Source organism: Podarcis liolepis, assembly GCF_965112155.1.
Source record: "Podarcis liolepis genome assembly, chromosome: 12".
NCBI lineage: Eukaryota > Metazoa > Chordata > Lepidosauria > Squamata > Lacertidae > Podarcis > Podarcis liolepis.
The window spans coordinates 9,401,400-9,415,865 of record NC_139563.1 but is presented as its reverse complement, the minus strand read 5'-3'; the positions used below and the strand labels follow the sequence as shown (position 1 = coordinate 9,415,865).

Genomic DNA, 14,466 nt, shown 5'->3' with positions numbered 1-14,466 from the left:
GAACATGCCTCATCCAGAGAGCTTCCTAATAGGAGAACCTGGTGATTGGACCTGGAACCCTGAGCATGAAAAAAAAGGGCATGTTTTCCTCCACCACTGAGGTTATTTAGGGAGTTGAACTGAGTGCTCTAATGTGAGCAGAGGAATGCAATTCAGTCTGCACTGAAAGACAAACCAGCAGAGTTTGCTCTTTTTGAAACAATATGCTGTCCTTTGGAACTCGCACTTCCCCAAATATTGAAATGCTGCTCTCCAGCCAAGCGGAGATTGAACATGCATATATTGAAGTGTGGAAAGAAATGCATATATTAGTGAAAACAACATACCAAAATGCATTGTATCAGAGAAAGGTGTGTACAAAAATGTGCGCATTAGGAGAAATTCGCACTAAAGTGCTGGTAAATCTTCACGAGGACTGAAGAAACCGGTGAGGGAATGTGAAGAACTAGAGTTTCGAGAGATGAGAAACGGGGAGAAATCAAAACGACCAATTCACTCATCCCTGAAATCTTCGCTAAATGTCCTTTGGATCCAAGTGTTATTTCTGCTAGAAGCGTGTAGTGATGGCGGCTTCTTTCAGTTGGCCATCTTCTGTCTGCACAGGTCCATTTTCAAAGCTACCGTTGACAGCCTTGTTGGACCTAATGAAAGGGAATATAAATAAACATGACATAAAGTAGCCCTCTATCGCCCACTAGCCTCATCATCACCACTGTCATCTCTTCCTTGGAGACTTCCAAGCTGTCATCCATCTGTGGTTACAGGGGGTGAGCAGAAACCATCCTGGCTTCTGATTGGAACCCAAAATGTCCTGTTTTTTTGGCCCTGTGCTTTTGCACAAATTAGCAGTCTCGTGCTAGAGCGCCAGACCAAAAGGCACTCGTTTTCTGCTCTGGATCAAGACCAAAAAGATAAGCATCCCAATTTTGATCAGCAGGATGTTGGAGGGGATGGCATAGCTAAGCCTGGCAGGACAGCTTACTCTATGGTGTTAACACCTTCACACATTAACTAGACTTAAGCATGTTGGTTACATGAAACTGGTCTCCCCACAATTAGCAATCACATTTGTGTGTGTTTTTAAACTAAGTATGAGACACAGAAGGGGATTGTTATCAAGATCAGAGTGCATGGAGTGAGGAATGCTTTTTCTCCTCTGTCTCCATTAAATTTCCCCCTCTATGACAACCAAATCTTCCCTACCCCCAAACTCCTGAACACTATTGCTAACTTAAGCCACCCTAGCATTTTCTGAAAGCTAATTTGCTTTCAGTGGAGGGGCAAATTTCACAAAGATTGTGGCTTGGGAAGAGAAGCTTAAGCTGCAATCCCAGCAACAACCATGGCAGGAACCTGGTGCTAAATTTTTCAAAACATAAAACTCATTCATCATTAATGTTGTCATATGTAGTTAAACCTTTATATTCTGGAGAAAAGCCCATAGTCCTCAGTGGACTTACTTCTCCCCAAAAGAGGGGCAGTGTTTTACCAGGACTTAACACAATGGGGTGGGGGCAGAATGGAGCAGCTTGAGGGCATGCAATGTACAAAATGTGAACTTATATGCTTACTATATTTCTAGAATTCCATGCAACTCACCTCTGGCTTGCTGGGGAGTCTCTGATGTCGTCCTGAAGATCCTGGTTCTGTGTCTCAGGAAGAAAAAAGCAGAGGATCCCCGCAAACAGAGCTGTGCCTCCAAGTATCACCATGGGAATAGCAGGGTGGTATTTGCTCAGGAGAACAACCAGTGGGGCAAGGATGCCCCCTACTCTGCCAACCATGGAGCACAAGCCTAAACTGCTTTGCCTGGTGGAAGTAGCAAAACACAGAGAGCGATGCCTGAGAGGAGGCACAGACAGATGTGCCCTGCCAGGGGCAAGTTTCCAGAAGCAAATCAGCCACACCATGCAGTAAACAATTACACAACAGGAAGGAAAGGACAAATATCTCGGTTTTGGTATCTCTAATGTTCTCGGGGGTTTTTCAGTCTTAAATGCAGTTCACCACATTTCTGCAGCAGTTTATGATTTCGTCACTTTAGTGCACTATCACACACATTAGAAGTATGCTATTTTGCCTATTGCACCCATCTTTGCAATCAGTTTTGCCAAACGCAATGCATTTAAAATATGTTGTTTTCATGAATATATGTAGCTGTGTACATTGGATGGTGTTCAGCTATGCTTTACTCAGAACAAGACTCACTGAAATCAATGAACATGTCTAAAATTGGGCTCATTCATTTCATTGCTAACTGCTCTCTTTGGCAAGCAATCTGGTAAAAGGGTTTACCTTCCTTGGGCTGAGCCCCCTAACCTGAGGGCATATCTTGGGGCACAACCATAGGCGCCGACTCCATGGGGCTTGAGGGGGCCCGAGCCCCCTCAAAAATTCGTTTGGGGGGGCTCTGCCCCCCCAATAATCTCCGGCGCCCCTCCAGCAGAGCGCCATCGCCGCCCCTCCCCCAGCCCAAAATGCACAGGGTCGGGCTGCATGCCTCCTGCCCTCCCTCCCAAGCAAAAGCTCCACCCAATTTCCTTCGGAGCTGATTAATAGGCGCAGCACACTCTCCCCTATTCACTCACGAGGAGGCGGCGCCACTTTATTTGCATATTCATGAGCTTATTTATTATTCATGAGCTTTCCCGGGCCCCCCCAATATTTTTTATAAGTCCGCGTCCCTGGGCACAACACAATGCTCCCCTTTATTTTGCTTCGGAAGAGCATTGTGGTCAGGTCCAACACAAAATTGACAAGATATACTGTCAATGTCCTGCACTTATTTATAGCACAATATGTGAAGGATTCATATCTCAGAATTTTCAGAATATGCTTTGTACACTGAAGACCTCAAAGTTCAGGCACTTGAATCTTTTGCGTATACCTCCAGTTAAATGATACCATTTTCATAAACTTTATTGCACAAGCCAAAAGGCCATGGGCATCATCCAAAAACACCAAGAACCACTACATATACAGTAAAAGCACAGTCAAATCTACTAGAATTCTTTGTTACATAGAATAAAAGATAGTTCTCATGCAAGATTTAAAGCCCCCTTTGTTGTCATTATGCCTGTGGGCAAAACTGCCCAGGTAAAGCTGAAAGTTGAAATTCATTTTCTAAGCGCCTATACCCAAGATATCCTCACCTGATAACTGTGGGAAAGATTTCAGCAGAAAACACATAGGTGGTTGAAAAGGAGGCAGCCAACGCAGACTTGCCAATAACAGCCAGCACCGTCACAATCACAGGGAAGTCTGGGCAAAGACAGGCAGGGAGGTTAGAAACTAGACCACAAAAAACCAAGGTAAGGCATTGTTGAAAGACCACAGGCCTAGCAAAATGCCTAATCCGGTTCTGAAATGTTACCTGTGGTCCTACAGAAATCCGGAAATATTGTCACCACAAATCTATGGGTAGCTAGAATGGTTTCTGGGGCTCATTTGGGGAGAAGACTGGCAGTATTAGAGCACTTGCTTTGGTTGCAGAAGCTCTCAGGTTCAATTTCTCCATTTTGGAGAATCTAGTGGTGTGGGAAGTGATGCAGAAGAGCCTCTTCTGTGACCTAGAGAGATGCCATCAGTCGCTAATACTGGGCTAGAGATTGCTGTGTCACCACATAATACTAAACTATCATTTACTTTTATTTATTTTTATTTCTGTATATAGTCCACATATCAGGCCACTTTCTCACAGTCTTCCCCTGTTAAGATTTCCAGACCCTCCAAATGTCGCTATTTTCCAGGGACAGTCCCAGATTTACAGAAGCCGTCGCAGTTTCTGTTTTGATCCCAGAATGTCATGCTTTTCCATGGAACGTTCCCAGTGCTTTTCTTCTCGGGGCACGCAAGGGGATGCACCCCTAAATATTTTGTGAATCTAACTTTGGCCTCATTGAGGGACAGTATTTCAATATGAGTAGGGAAATGAGAGTACCCCTGAACATTTTTTTTAAGAAAAAAAAGGCACTGGATGTTCCTATTCTCATTGGAGAAATGTTGGAGGGAATGGGTTTCTATTTAAATTTTAGTAACTGCTTCTAGATTTGCAAGCATACCTATATACTGGCTAATGTAACTATGCAAACCTGTGGCCTGTTTGTTTCTCAGAACTTAGTCCCTTGAGGATCTCAGTGGAAAGGAGGAAGTGGGAGGACAGAAACGGGGAAAGGAACATGTTTTTCCCCCTTATTATTAAAAAATGGTTCAAAAAAGCAGCAAGGGGCAAAAGATCAGGTCCCCAGTGCAAAAGACCCAGGGCTCAGGCCTTATAGCTGCCTTTAACTCCAACCGTGCTTGCCTGTTGTGTCCTGTCTATGAAGAAAGAGACAAAAGGGGGAACACTCTGCACAAACACAAGACAAGTTCTGAGAATATACAGGCACATCTGTGTCCTTCTGAAGCAGCTCTGTATAGCCAGGGGCCTGTGGGTCACTTCTTACATTAGGGATGGGGAACCTTTGGCCCGCCAGATGTTGAACCTCAACTCCCATCATCCCCCAGCCAAGGTGGCCAATGCTCAGGGATGATTGGAATTGAAATTCAGCAACATCTAGAGGGCTGCAGGTTCCCCTTGCCTGCCTTGCAGTTTGCCTTCCAGGTTTTCTCCCTCAAGTGGCTTTTTTACCTGTTGGAATAGCAGGGATGATCAAGCACATGACTCCGCCTAGGAAAAGCCAAGCGGCCTGGCATTTCTTCCTCCCCATCCACTGGAGGAGGAAGATACAGGAGGCTCGAGATGGTATTTCCACAGCTCCAAACACAAGCTGGGTCATGTAGATGTCCAAGCCAAAATCCCCAACCTGGTGGCTCACTCCATAATACACAAGACTGTCTGCAAACCTGGGAACCAAGCAAGAAATTACTGTTCATTCTGCATTTATTGCTATTGTTCATTTTAATTCCCGGCTCACACAAGCCCACCACTAAACTTCAGTGCTGGTTAGAACCAGGGTGCTGCACGTGATACAGTTCTACAATGCCCTAGAACTGAACGCAGAATTCAGCTTCCTCAGAGTCTAAATCATCATTTTAAATCCTAGTCCTCATGACTGTGAAACTTTATAGGCAGCGTTTGAAGTCTCTGAAGAAACCAACTCTTCTCTTTTTCGCTGCCTCGGACTAACACAGCTGCCTCTTGGAAACTATAGCGAAACAACAGCAAAACAGGTGGTGTCAATGTGTGTCATGAAGAAGGATAAAAACAGCCTAAAAACTATCCATCTGGGGCACAGCAAAAGCATTTTGCCCATTGCCCCAAACATTCCTTTGTTCTATTTGACCGGTAGCTGTGTGTGCAGCTACCTAGATGTAGATCTCAATGGCTGCATTCTGTCAGACAGCCCTGCCTGAACCTTGCAGTCATTTGCCAAGGTGCTTCTTCCTGAACCACCAGCATCCAAAGATGGTGACTTGAAAAAGGATCACATCAGAGGCATCGTATTTGCAGAACACGCACTCCAGAAGCAGGCCTGCACATCAGCAACTCTGATGTCGTTTTGGCACCTGGCAAAGACCTTTGTTTGACAAGTGGGTATGGTTTTCATTCCACCCATCCCACTGATTTTTGTGTTTTCCTTGCTGCTTACCGCTCTTTTGTTTATTTGACAATTCTTGATATTTGCAGCGTGTGTGCTATGCTTTCATTGTCAGCCACCCTGGAAGTGTGACATTAAAATATTTTAATTAATAAAAATTAATTCTCAGTGTAGCAACCAAGGGTAAGAGAAAAGTCCTGCCTTGGACCATACAAAGGTTTAGCCGTAAGTTGCTGGTTGTGCTCATTTTATACATGAAGAAACAATAACAAGGAAGTTTAAACAACACACACAAAACTGAAGCCACTTGCATATTATATATTGGTTGCTGAATTAATGTACTTCAGAATTCTTACCAGACTACGACCATGATTAAAGTCAAAATCCTTAGACGCGGATTCTTGCAAAGATCCAGAATATTCCCAGATTTCACCTTCTCTTCTGGAGCCAGCTTCAAAATGTGCAAGACAAGAGAGACACAGAACATCAAAGGACAGTGTAATGGGTATGGGGTTGCTCGTGCGTAAGTTGCTGCCTCTCCTGGCTATGTTGCTCTGTCTGGACAGCCCTTCAATTCGTGGCTGCCTCAGTCGCTAGCAGAATCTGTCAGTGGGCGTTTCTTAAATCTTTTCCAACATAAAAGTTGTTTGACACCCAGTCTCCTCCTACTCTCTCTGCACGGAAGTCTTCTGCGCAGGGTGGGCGTGGGTAGCGGAGGACCCGTGCTCTCCCCACTGGTGTCCGGTGAAGAGTCCTGGAGCCCTCTCGCCGATTCCCCCATCAGCCCCTCTATATCCCTGGTGTTGCGCTGATTTGCTTCCCCATCTACGGAGCTGCCTCTCTCCCTGCTGGGCCCTTCTCCAGCATCATTTGAGAGCCTTCCCTCCGCCTCTAGCTCCAATGTCAGTTCCCTGACAGACAGTTTCCCCCAACCTGGTGCCCTCCAGTGGCTTTGAACTACAACTCCCATCAGACCCATCTGCCAGGGCAGCTGTGCTGGCTTGGCCTGATGTGAGTTTTAGTTCCAAACAGCCAGGGTGCCAGGTGGGTTAGCAAGTTGAACTAAGACTGGAGAGATTCCACTCAGCCACAAAACTCACTGGGTGTACTTCGACTCATCTCTCCCCCTGCCCAAATCTCACAGGCCTATAAGGAGGCTAAAGCAGGGAATGGGGAACGATGTAAGCCAAATGTAGGGGACCTGTGGTCCTCCAGGTGTTTTTGAACTGTAACTTATGGGATTCCCCAGCCTTGGTTATGCTCACTGAGGGTGATGGGAGCTGCAGTTGCACAACATCTGGAGAATGTTTCACACATGGTGTAAGCTGTCCTCCTTACCTCCTTGGAGGAAGGGTGGGAATGGATATACATTTTGTTGTAAATAAAACAAAATGAGTTTGGAGGGACAGGCTAACAGCTTAATAAGGAATGCTTGAGGTGGATATGCAACAGATTAAAAAAAAATTTCTAATGCAGCATGAGAGACTAGAGGATTGGATTGATATGATCTATTGTGTTTCTGGGGACGCGGGTGGCGCTGTGGGTTAAACCACAGAGCCTAGGACTTGCCAATCAGAAGGTCGGCCGTTCGAATTCCCATGACGGGGTGAGCTCCCATTGCTCGGTCCCTGCTCCTGCCAACCTAGCAGTTCAAAAGCACGTCAAAGTGCAAGTAGATAAATAGGTACTGCTCTGGTGGGAAGGTAAACAGCGTTTCTGTGCGCTGCTCTGGTTCGCCAGAAGCGGCTTAGTCATGCTGGCCACATGACCCGGAAGCTGTACGCCGGCTCCCTCGGCCAATAAAGCGAGATGAGCGCCGCAACCCCAGAGTCAGCCACGACTGGACATAATGGTCAGGGGTCCCTTTACCCCTTTACCTTTATTGTGTTTCTATGCCGCTTTCCCTCAATATCCTCCCCAGACATTTCCAGAAAAGGAGCAATAGAAATCCCAGGCTTTGCTACCTGGTTGAGTAGTTCTTCTGAGACGGTTCGTTTGTTAACGGAAGCAGCCTTTCGAAGCACCTTTTTGGCTTCCTCGACCTTCCCTTTTGTCAGGAGCCATCGCGCAGACTTGGGAAGAACCCTGAAAAAGACAAGAGTTTGTGAAGCATGGGTGGGAGTCAATGAAACCAACAGTAGGTGGAGCAAGAGCTAATGGCAGGGCAGGGCCAACTAATTCTAGTTGTGGGCTTCTCCACACTTCTGCTTGTCTGCTGCTTCCTGTTTGTCCCATGCCTTCCAGGCAGCTTTGCCCTTGTCCCGCTATTTCCCCATGGAAAATCCACTCTTTAGGAATAAATCGGAGCAAATGTCAATCAGGAGAAAAGTCCCTTGATGTTTGCTTTGATTCAGTGGTAAAAAATAGAGTTTCCCAGGGGGGAAACAGCAGGGCAAGGGCAAATCTGGGTGAGCCCTGTATCCTCATTCTCCTCCTTGCTGAGTTATACAAGGGATAACGCTGAGACTAAGAAGCTGGCAGGCAGTGTCTTACTTTTTTGTAAGTAAAAAGGCCTTAGGTGGGAGCCATCTGAGGGCAGATTGAGATTGCTGGGGATGTGCCCCATGCGCCCTAATGAACTAGTCTCCTGGGCACAACAGTTCTCATTCAGCTGCAGTACAACCAAAAGGCATTCCCGCAATAAACCTGTGGGAGATCACAGTCAACCCTAACTGCTAGTTAGTACATGAAGGGGTTAAGGACCATAGAGTTGTATTCCTAGACAGACTCAGGTCTCAGTCCAAAGAGGAAGTGATGCCTCTGCATCATATAACCAATGAAGGAGGATATGTGTGGAAGCTTGCTCCCAATCTTACAGCATGTGTTTGGAACTATATTCTGTATTTTCTACCTAAGAGCATTTTGCCTGTATTATCCTTGCTGCTGTATGGAACAACGCACGACTGAGACCTTGAATCTGTAAGTAAATTTTTTAAAACTTACTTAACAGTGTGTGATCTGCTCATTGCAAGAGGGGTAGGAAGAGGTCAACTGTTGTGTACAGCTGAAAGGCATAAAAAACGGCATAACAACCTATATTCCTAATGCGAGTTCAGTCTCTGCTGCTGCTGCTGCTGCTGCTGCTGCTGCTCTCTCCCTGCAGGAGAGTGTACAAAGCCCCATGTTTTGAATATAAGCATCCAGCCAATTGTTTTGTTGATCACCCACACTAGTGGGTCCACAGGCATTCATATCTTTTCTCTCAGATCTTAACTCAGGGGCAGTTTGGGTGAGAGGTACTCCTTCAAGTATTTTTGTCCCAAGCTAAATAGAGCTTTATCTTGGTCCCTGGCAGATCATAAAATATGACAGATCTTAAAACACAGGGTGGTTATGAGCCTATGCTACTGTTACTCTTAATGATATACAGTATGCTGTATTGTTTTACACACAGCCCCATTATGCTCATTTCTGGTTCTTGTGCACACTCACCATATATAAAAAAAGAGGGCGAACGCTGGAGCCGAGCCAGCAAACTGGTAGTTCCTCCAGTCACGGACCGAGTATGCCAAACCAGCCAAAGCCATCTGCCCAACGCCTTGGAAGCAGTAGCTGATGATCATCGCAAGCGGGCGATAGGAAGGCCCAACCCACTCCGAAGCTAAAAGGGTTCAAGTTACAATCAGTATCAGGAAAAGACCTTGCCATTGTCAAGCACTCACATTAAAAAAAATAAAATCATTTAACCGCCCGGCTTTATTATTAGGTTATTGTATTTTAGTGTTTTGTTGGAAGCCACCCAGAGTGGCTGGGGAAACCCAGCCAAATGGGTGGGGTATAAATAATAAATTATTATTATTGTTGTTGTTGTTGTTGTTGTTGTTGTTGTTATTAAATAACGGTGGATTAATGTGATGATGTCAAGGAGGAGGCTGGAACGCTTGCAGCAGTTACTGATTATTTGGATTGGGTCCCCAGTTTGAGACACACATTTACACAAACACACAAATCATGTCCATCAGAGTTCACCTGACGTGCCTGGCACAGCCTGGCTCTTTCCTTAACTAGGCAGGTGCTGTGCTTTCCACCCACCAGGCACACTAGGTTCCATCTGTCCCCCAAACAGTCTTTACCCTACCTCAGTCCCCTTGCAAATTGGCTCCTAAAGTGTCTCAAACAAGTGGGCCGTCTCTGCATCTCATTTCATGGTTGGGATGCTTCTGTACAGAACAATGACACTGTACCTCAACAGGGCCAGATTTAGGCTTGAGGAGGCCCTAAGCTACTGAAGGTAATGGGGCCCTTTATATGTCCAGCTGTCCTTTGTCAACAACAAATTGTAGCTGTTTTTTGTGTTGAATATATGCTATATGGTAATTTATGAACCTAACAGGTATCTAAAGCCATTTGCACATGCAGAATGTAGGCACCCTATATATAGAAATGAGCAAACCAGTGATATTTTAGGGAGCAGGCTAGCAGGCGGGGCCCATGACTTACATCATAGGAGCCTACACAACACAAAACACTGTTGCTGTATGTAGGTCTTATTTTATTTGTTTTTTATCTTATATTTTGTACATCCAGGTTTTTTTCCTTTAAATTTTTTGGGGGCTCCCAAGAGAGTGGGGCCCTAAGCTATAGCTTGTTTACCTTATACATAAATCCGGCACTGTACCTCAACATTCACCTTTAAGCAATGTTACCTTGAGAGAAAATATATCTACAGTCATATTTTGGGTTACGGACGCTTCAGGTTGCGTGTTTTCAGGTTGTTCACCGCGCCGAACCCGGAAATACCGGAATGGGTTACTTCCGGGTTTTGGAGCTCGCGCATGCGCAGGACCACTAAATCACGCTTTGTGCATGCGCAGGAGCGCCGAATTGCGACCCGCGCAGGCGCAGCGCTGCAGGTTGCGAACATGCCTCCCGCACGGATCACATTCACAACCAGAGCATCCACTGTATTTGGGGAGGGCAATATATTCATAAAAAGCAAGTTGTGCAGGTTGGATAGAGTAAGGCAGTGCCCCCAACCAGATGCCCTACAGATGTTTTGGGCTATAACTTGCACTGCCCCCCGACCAGCAAAACTGTGTTTAGTGCAAAACATCTGGAGGATACCAAAGATGGAGTGTGATTCTTTTGATCGCAAGGCCTAAACCTCCCCAGAGAAGCGGAAGTGTCTCACTTAAAGCTGACATGCTGATGCTGATCCCAGCAAAAGCGGCGCCCACGATGAATCTCAGGGCGATGTAGACGTAGAAATTTGGAGAAAATCCTGCCCCAACACCAAAAGAGCCCATGAGGAGGAGGCTGAGCAGGATCATCATGTGACTTCCAGTCCTGGAGGAGGGAAATGCAATGCAAGATGGGTCAATCTGCAAAATGGAGCCTACTAAATTTATTATTATTATTATTACCTCGCAGAGGGCATATCCTTACTTCTGCCTATTGAACGGCCTGGTTCAAGAGGAATGTTTTTTCCTTGCACCTTAAAATATATAATGAAGGAACCAGGTGAGCCTCCCTGGGGAGCGCTTTCCACAAACAGGGAGCCACCACAGAAAAGGCCCCGTTCTCATGTTGCCACCCTCCGGGCTTCTCAATGAAGGGGCACATGAAGAAGGGCCTCCGATGAGGATTGCAGAAAAGTCTCTCCCCTTCGCCTCCTGAAAATGGAGTGGCCATTTTCTCTCAGCTTCTCCATGGCATCTCAAAGTTATACTTACCAGTCGCTCAGCGGGCCAAGGACCAGGGCTCCCACAAGACCACCCGCCATGTAAATAGACTGAGCGACATCTTTTAAGTTATTTCGGTCACAGACCAAGTTGAACTAAAGAAAAAGAAGAAAAATCCTTGTACTTCCCTCTCCTGACACTGCATTGTGTACAGTATATCACAAATCTACACTGTTTCTGGTTTTGTTTGAATAGTATTAGCCTGCTCTTTTAAAAAAATTAACTGTTTCACTTGCTTTCATAATGTATACCATTTTATTGCTGTAACCCGCCCTGGGCCTTATGCTGAAGGGTGGACTCAAATTTTACCCCACCTTGGTCAAGTCCCCTCACTTAGAAGAATACCTTCTCCTCACCCTCATTATTACCGCTTCTATCAAAATTTATACCCCTTCAATATTATTTGGAATCCTCCCCCGAAATTCTTCGAAAATACCTCCTGGAAGATTCCTCAAGCTCAATATCATATGAGGTGGCTAAATTTTGCACTTCAGCAATTAGGAAGCGTAAATCTTTTCTGTCGAATGGCACACTGTGAAGTTCCCTTGTGTAACCTATTTTCTTTTCTGAGGTTGTTGTTGATTTCTTGTTGTTTGATCTTGTGGTGTTTAGTGTCACTGGCTTCGGCCGTAATAAAACTTGACTTGACTTGAGTGCTGAGGCAGATTTTTTTTTTCCCCCAAAAAAATGTATTAGTTTTCCAAATTTATAACAGACATATCCACAAACATAAAAATAAGACATTAAAAAACAAACAAACATATATCCTAACTGTAGCAATTCCACTTTTGTTATCATTGTTGGGTGACTTCCTCGAATCCCCTTGGCTGAGTTGCCATATAAATCATTGTAGCAGTTTTCCTACTGTCACATAAAATTTACTTAGTCCAATTAACCTCTTTCTTTCTTTTCATTTTGACTTATATCCATAGTATTCTACATTATCACATATTTATATCCTAGGCCAATCTGATACTCACAAGTAGTTCTATTTATCTTAACATATTTAACCAAATAATCTTAGAATTTCTTCCATGAGGCAGAATTTTAAAACATTCCTGTTAGCTCCAGGCAAGAAAGAAATTGTTTTTCTCAACTTTGAGAGGGTATTTGGTGTGGGGGTTTTTTTCCCCCCTTTTAAAAAAATTATTGAGTTGTTATTTGCCATCCTGGGCTCCTTTGGGAAGTAGGGCAAGATAATAATAATAATAATAATAATAATAATAATAATAATAATAATAATCCCCTCTTTGGGGGAAATTCCAGAATGCTCAAAAAGAATTGTCCCCTGTGAAGAAGAGAGACAGGAGAGCCGCCATCTTGTTCCAGCTCAGGTGTTCTCTCCCTCCCCTAACTGCCACCAAATCTGAAAACTGAAACATCTTCCTCCCTGAGGGAAGGCGATTTCTAGTTTTTTAAAAAGTCTCCCTTTTTTGGCTGTTTTTTAACAGAGTGCTAATGTATGCATATTCCTATATAAACTGCCTTGCAAGGCTCACTTGAAAAGTGACATGGACAATAACGGATTGGCATAACAAGCTACAAGAATTTGCTGAAATGGCACAGTTGACAAATAGCCTGAGAAGCAACTCAAAACAAAAATTTGTGGAAAAGCGGGATAGATATAACATATATGTTCAAAAATACAGTAAAGGTGCAGTATCTAAGCTGGCATTTGACTGACGTTGGAGACAGACTGAGTTGAGAAATAAGACCAAGGATATATATTGATATAGGAATGTATTAGATAAAATGGAAAGAAATATACAATAATAAGAGTACATTCATTTGTAAAAAAAGGAATATGCAACGGGATAGACAGGAAGTCCAAAGTGTTGGTACATATATGATTTTGGAATAGTTTTTTGTCCATTTTTCTTTTTTTTCCTTTTAGTATATAAACTTTGTATACATGTTGAAATTTATAGTATAATAAGCCTTGTGATGTAATATGATAATGTTTACCAATGTAACATAAGAACTTTAATAAATAAATAAAATGCTGCGGGGGGGGAGGGGAAAAAATGAAAAGTGACATGGAATTATCTTCATAAACAAACAGATTAACATTTGCTAGTAGCTTTTAGGAGAGCCTCTGAAAACGGGACATTTCTGCCTCTAATATTCCAAATTTATCTCACGTGGGAATTAGAGAAAAATTAATAAAACTTTCTCGTTACCTCACAGAGGTGTCAAAATGGTTAGAGGACTTCCTCATGACCTACAAGGCCTCACATTTGGTAAATGTGCGATCTGGCATAATCTCTTTATTAAAGGTAATCCTTATTACCACAGTATAAAAATTGTATCCCAGCCAAAAAAGATCATACAGCAGTTTAAACGTTCAAGCCTTGTTATTTTTTTGCCTCATTAATGCGGAGTTTCCCTCACAAAATGGAAACCAGGGAAACCGGAAGCAGGGAGAATTCCTACAACTGCAAAATATACTTGAGGAATACAGGCTGAAGCCATTAATTTCTTTAAAAGTTATCAACTGAGACCTAGACAATTAACAAGCAATTGTCTTTAAGAAACATGGACTATTGACATCCATTCCTGTAAAGTTCTGGAATGACGATATGACGTCTTTCTCTCTCTCTCTCTCTCTCTCTCTCTCTCTCTCTCTCTCTCTCTCTGGACTGCTTGAATTGTCTCCCTGGTTCAAAATCTGGTTAATAATAATAATAATAATAATAATAATAATAATTTATTATCTCCCAGACAGTGAAGTTTCATACTTGCAGAAATCAGATTAGGAAAGTAAGAATGGGAATTAAATAAGCACATCATCCAACAAGGCTTCAACATCAAAGAGCTTCAGGATAACTATCCCATGATATGTAACATCTGGATTAAAAGAAGAGGAATGCCACTAATCTATCCACATTTTGGTACTTTATCATAGGCTCACTGGTTTTTGTTTTCTTTTCATTCATTCGTTTGTTTGTTTGTTTGTTTGCTCAACACACAACAAAAAAGGACAAAATGAACCATAGTGAAAGTACCATCAGTCGCGCCTTACATAGAGAATTAATATAAAATTCATAATCCTTAAACTGTAATGGTCTCTTCTTTTTAAACCCGACTTCACTGGCTTTTTTTTCAAAAGCATTCCCTGACCTGTCCGTTCCCCTATCCAGGTTTTTAGTTGTAGGGACAGCACCAATGAAATCACTTTAGAGTTGTCTAGTATGGTTAGCAATTGATGTGCGCGCATGCACACACCCTTCAGGAGAGACAGAGTC

General features: G+C 43.7%; 1 protein-coding gene across 2 annotated transcripts in view; it reads right to left on the bottom strand.

Moving 5' to 3' along the window:
- Nucleotides 1–282: 282 nt before the first annotated feature.
- Nucleotides 283–14,466, bottom strand: part of LOC310689377 (solute carrier family 22 member 13-like) — a 17,298-nt gene continuing 3,114 nt past the window's right edge. The window contains exons 1-10 of one of the 2 annotated variants that reach the window (XM_083467031.1): nt 14,244–14,339; nt 11,213–11,316; nt 10,672–10,826; nt 8,973–9,141; nt 7,505–7,625; nt 5,897–5,991; nt 4,631–4,845; nt 3,153–3,261; nt 1,600–1,809; nt 283–641 (exon numbers count right to left, since the gene is read on the bottom strand). In XM_083467031.1, the coding sequence (XP_083323157.1) occupies nt 548–641; nt 1,600–1,809; nt 3,153–3,261; nt 4,631–4,845; nt 5,897–5,991; nt 7,505–7,625; nt 8,973–9,141; nt 10,672–10,826; nt 11,213–11,316; nt 14,244–14,333 (1,362 nt within the window). In that variant the 5' untranslated portion in view covers nt 14,334–14,339 and the 3' untranslated portion in view covers nt 283–547. Of the gene's footprint in view, nt 642–1,599; nt 1,810–3,152; nt 3,262–4,630; nt 4,846–5,896; nt 5,992–7,504; nt 7,626–8,972; nt 9,142–10,671; nt 10,827–11,212; nt 11,317–14,243; nt 14,340–14,466 lie in introns of those variants that run through there. The other variant, XM_083467030.1, reaches the window with a different exon arrangement.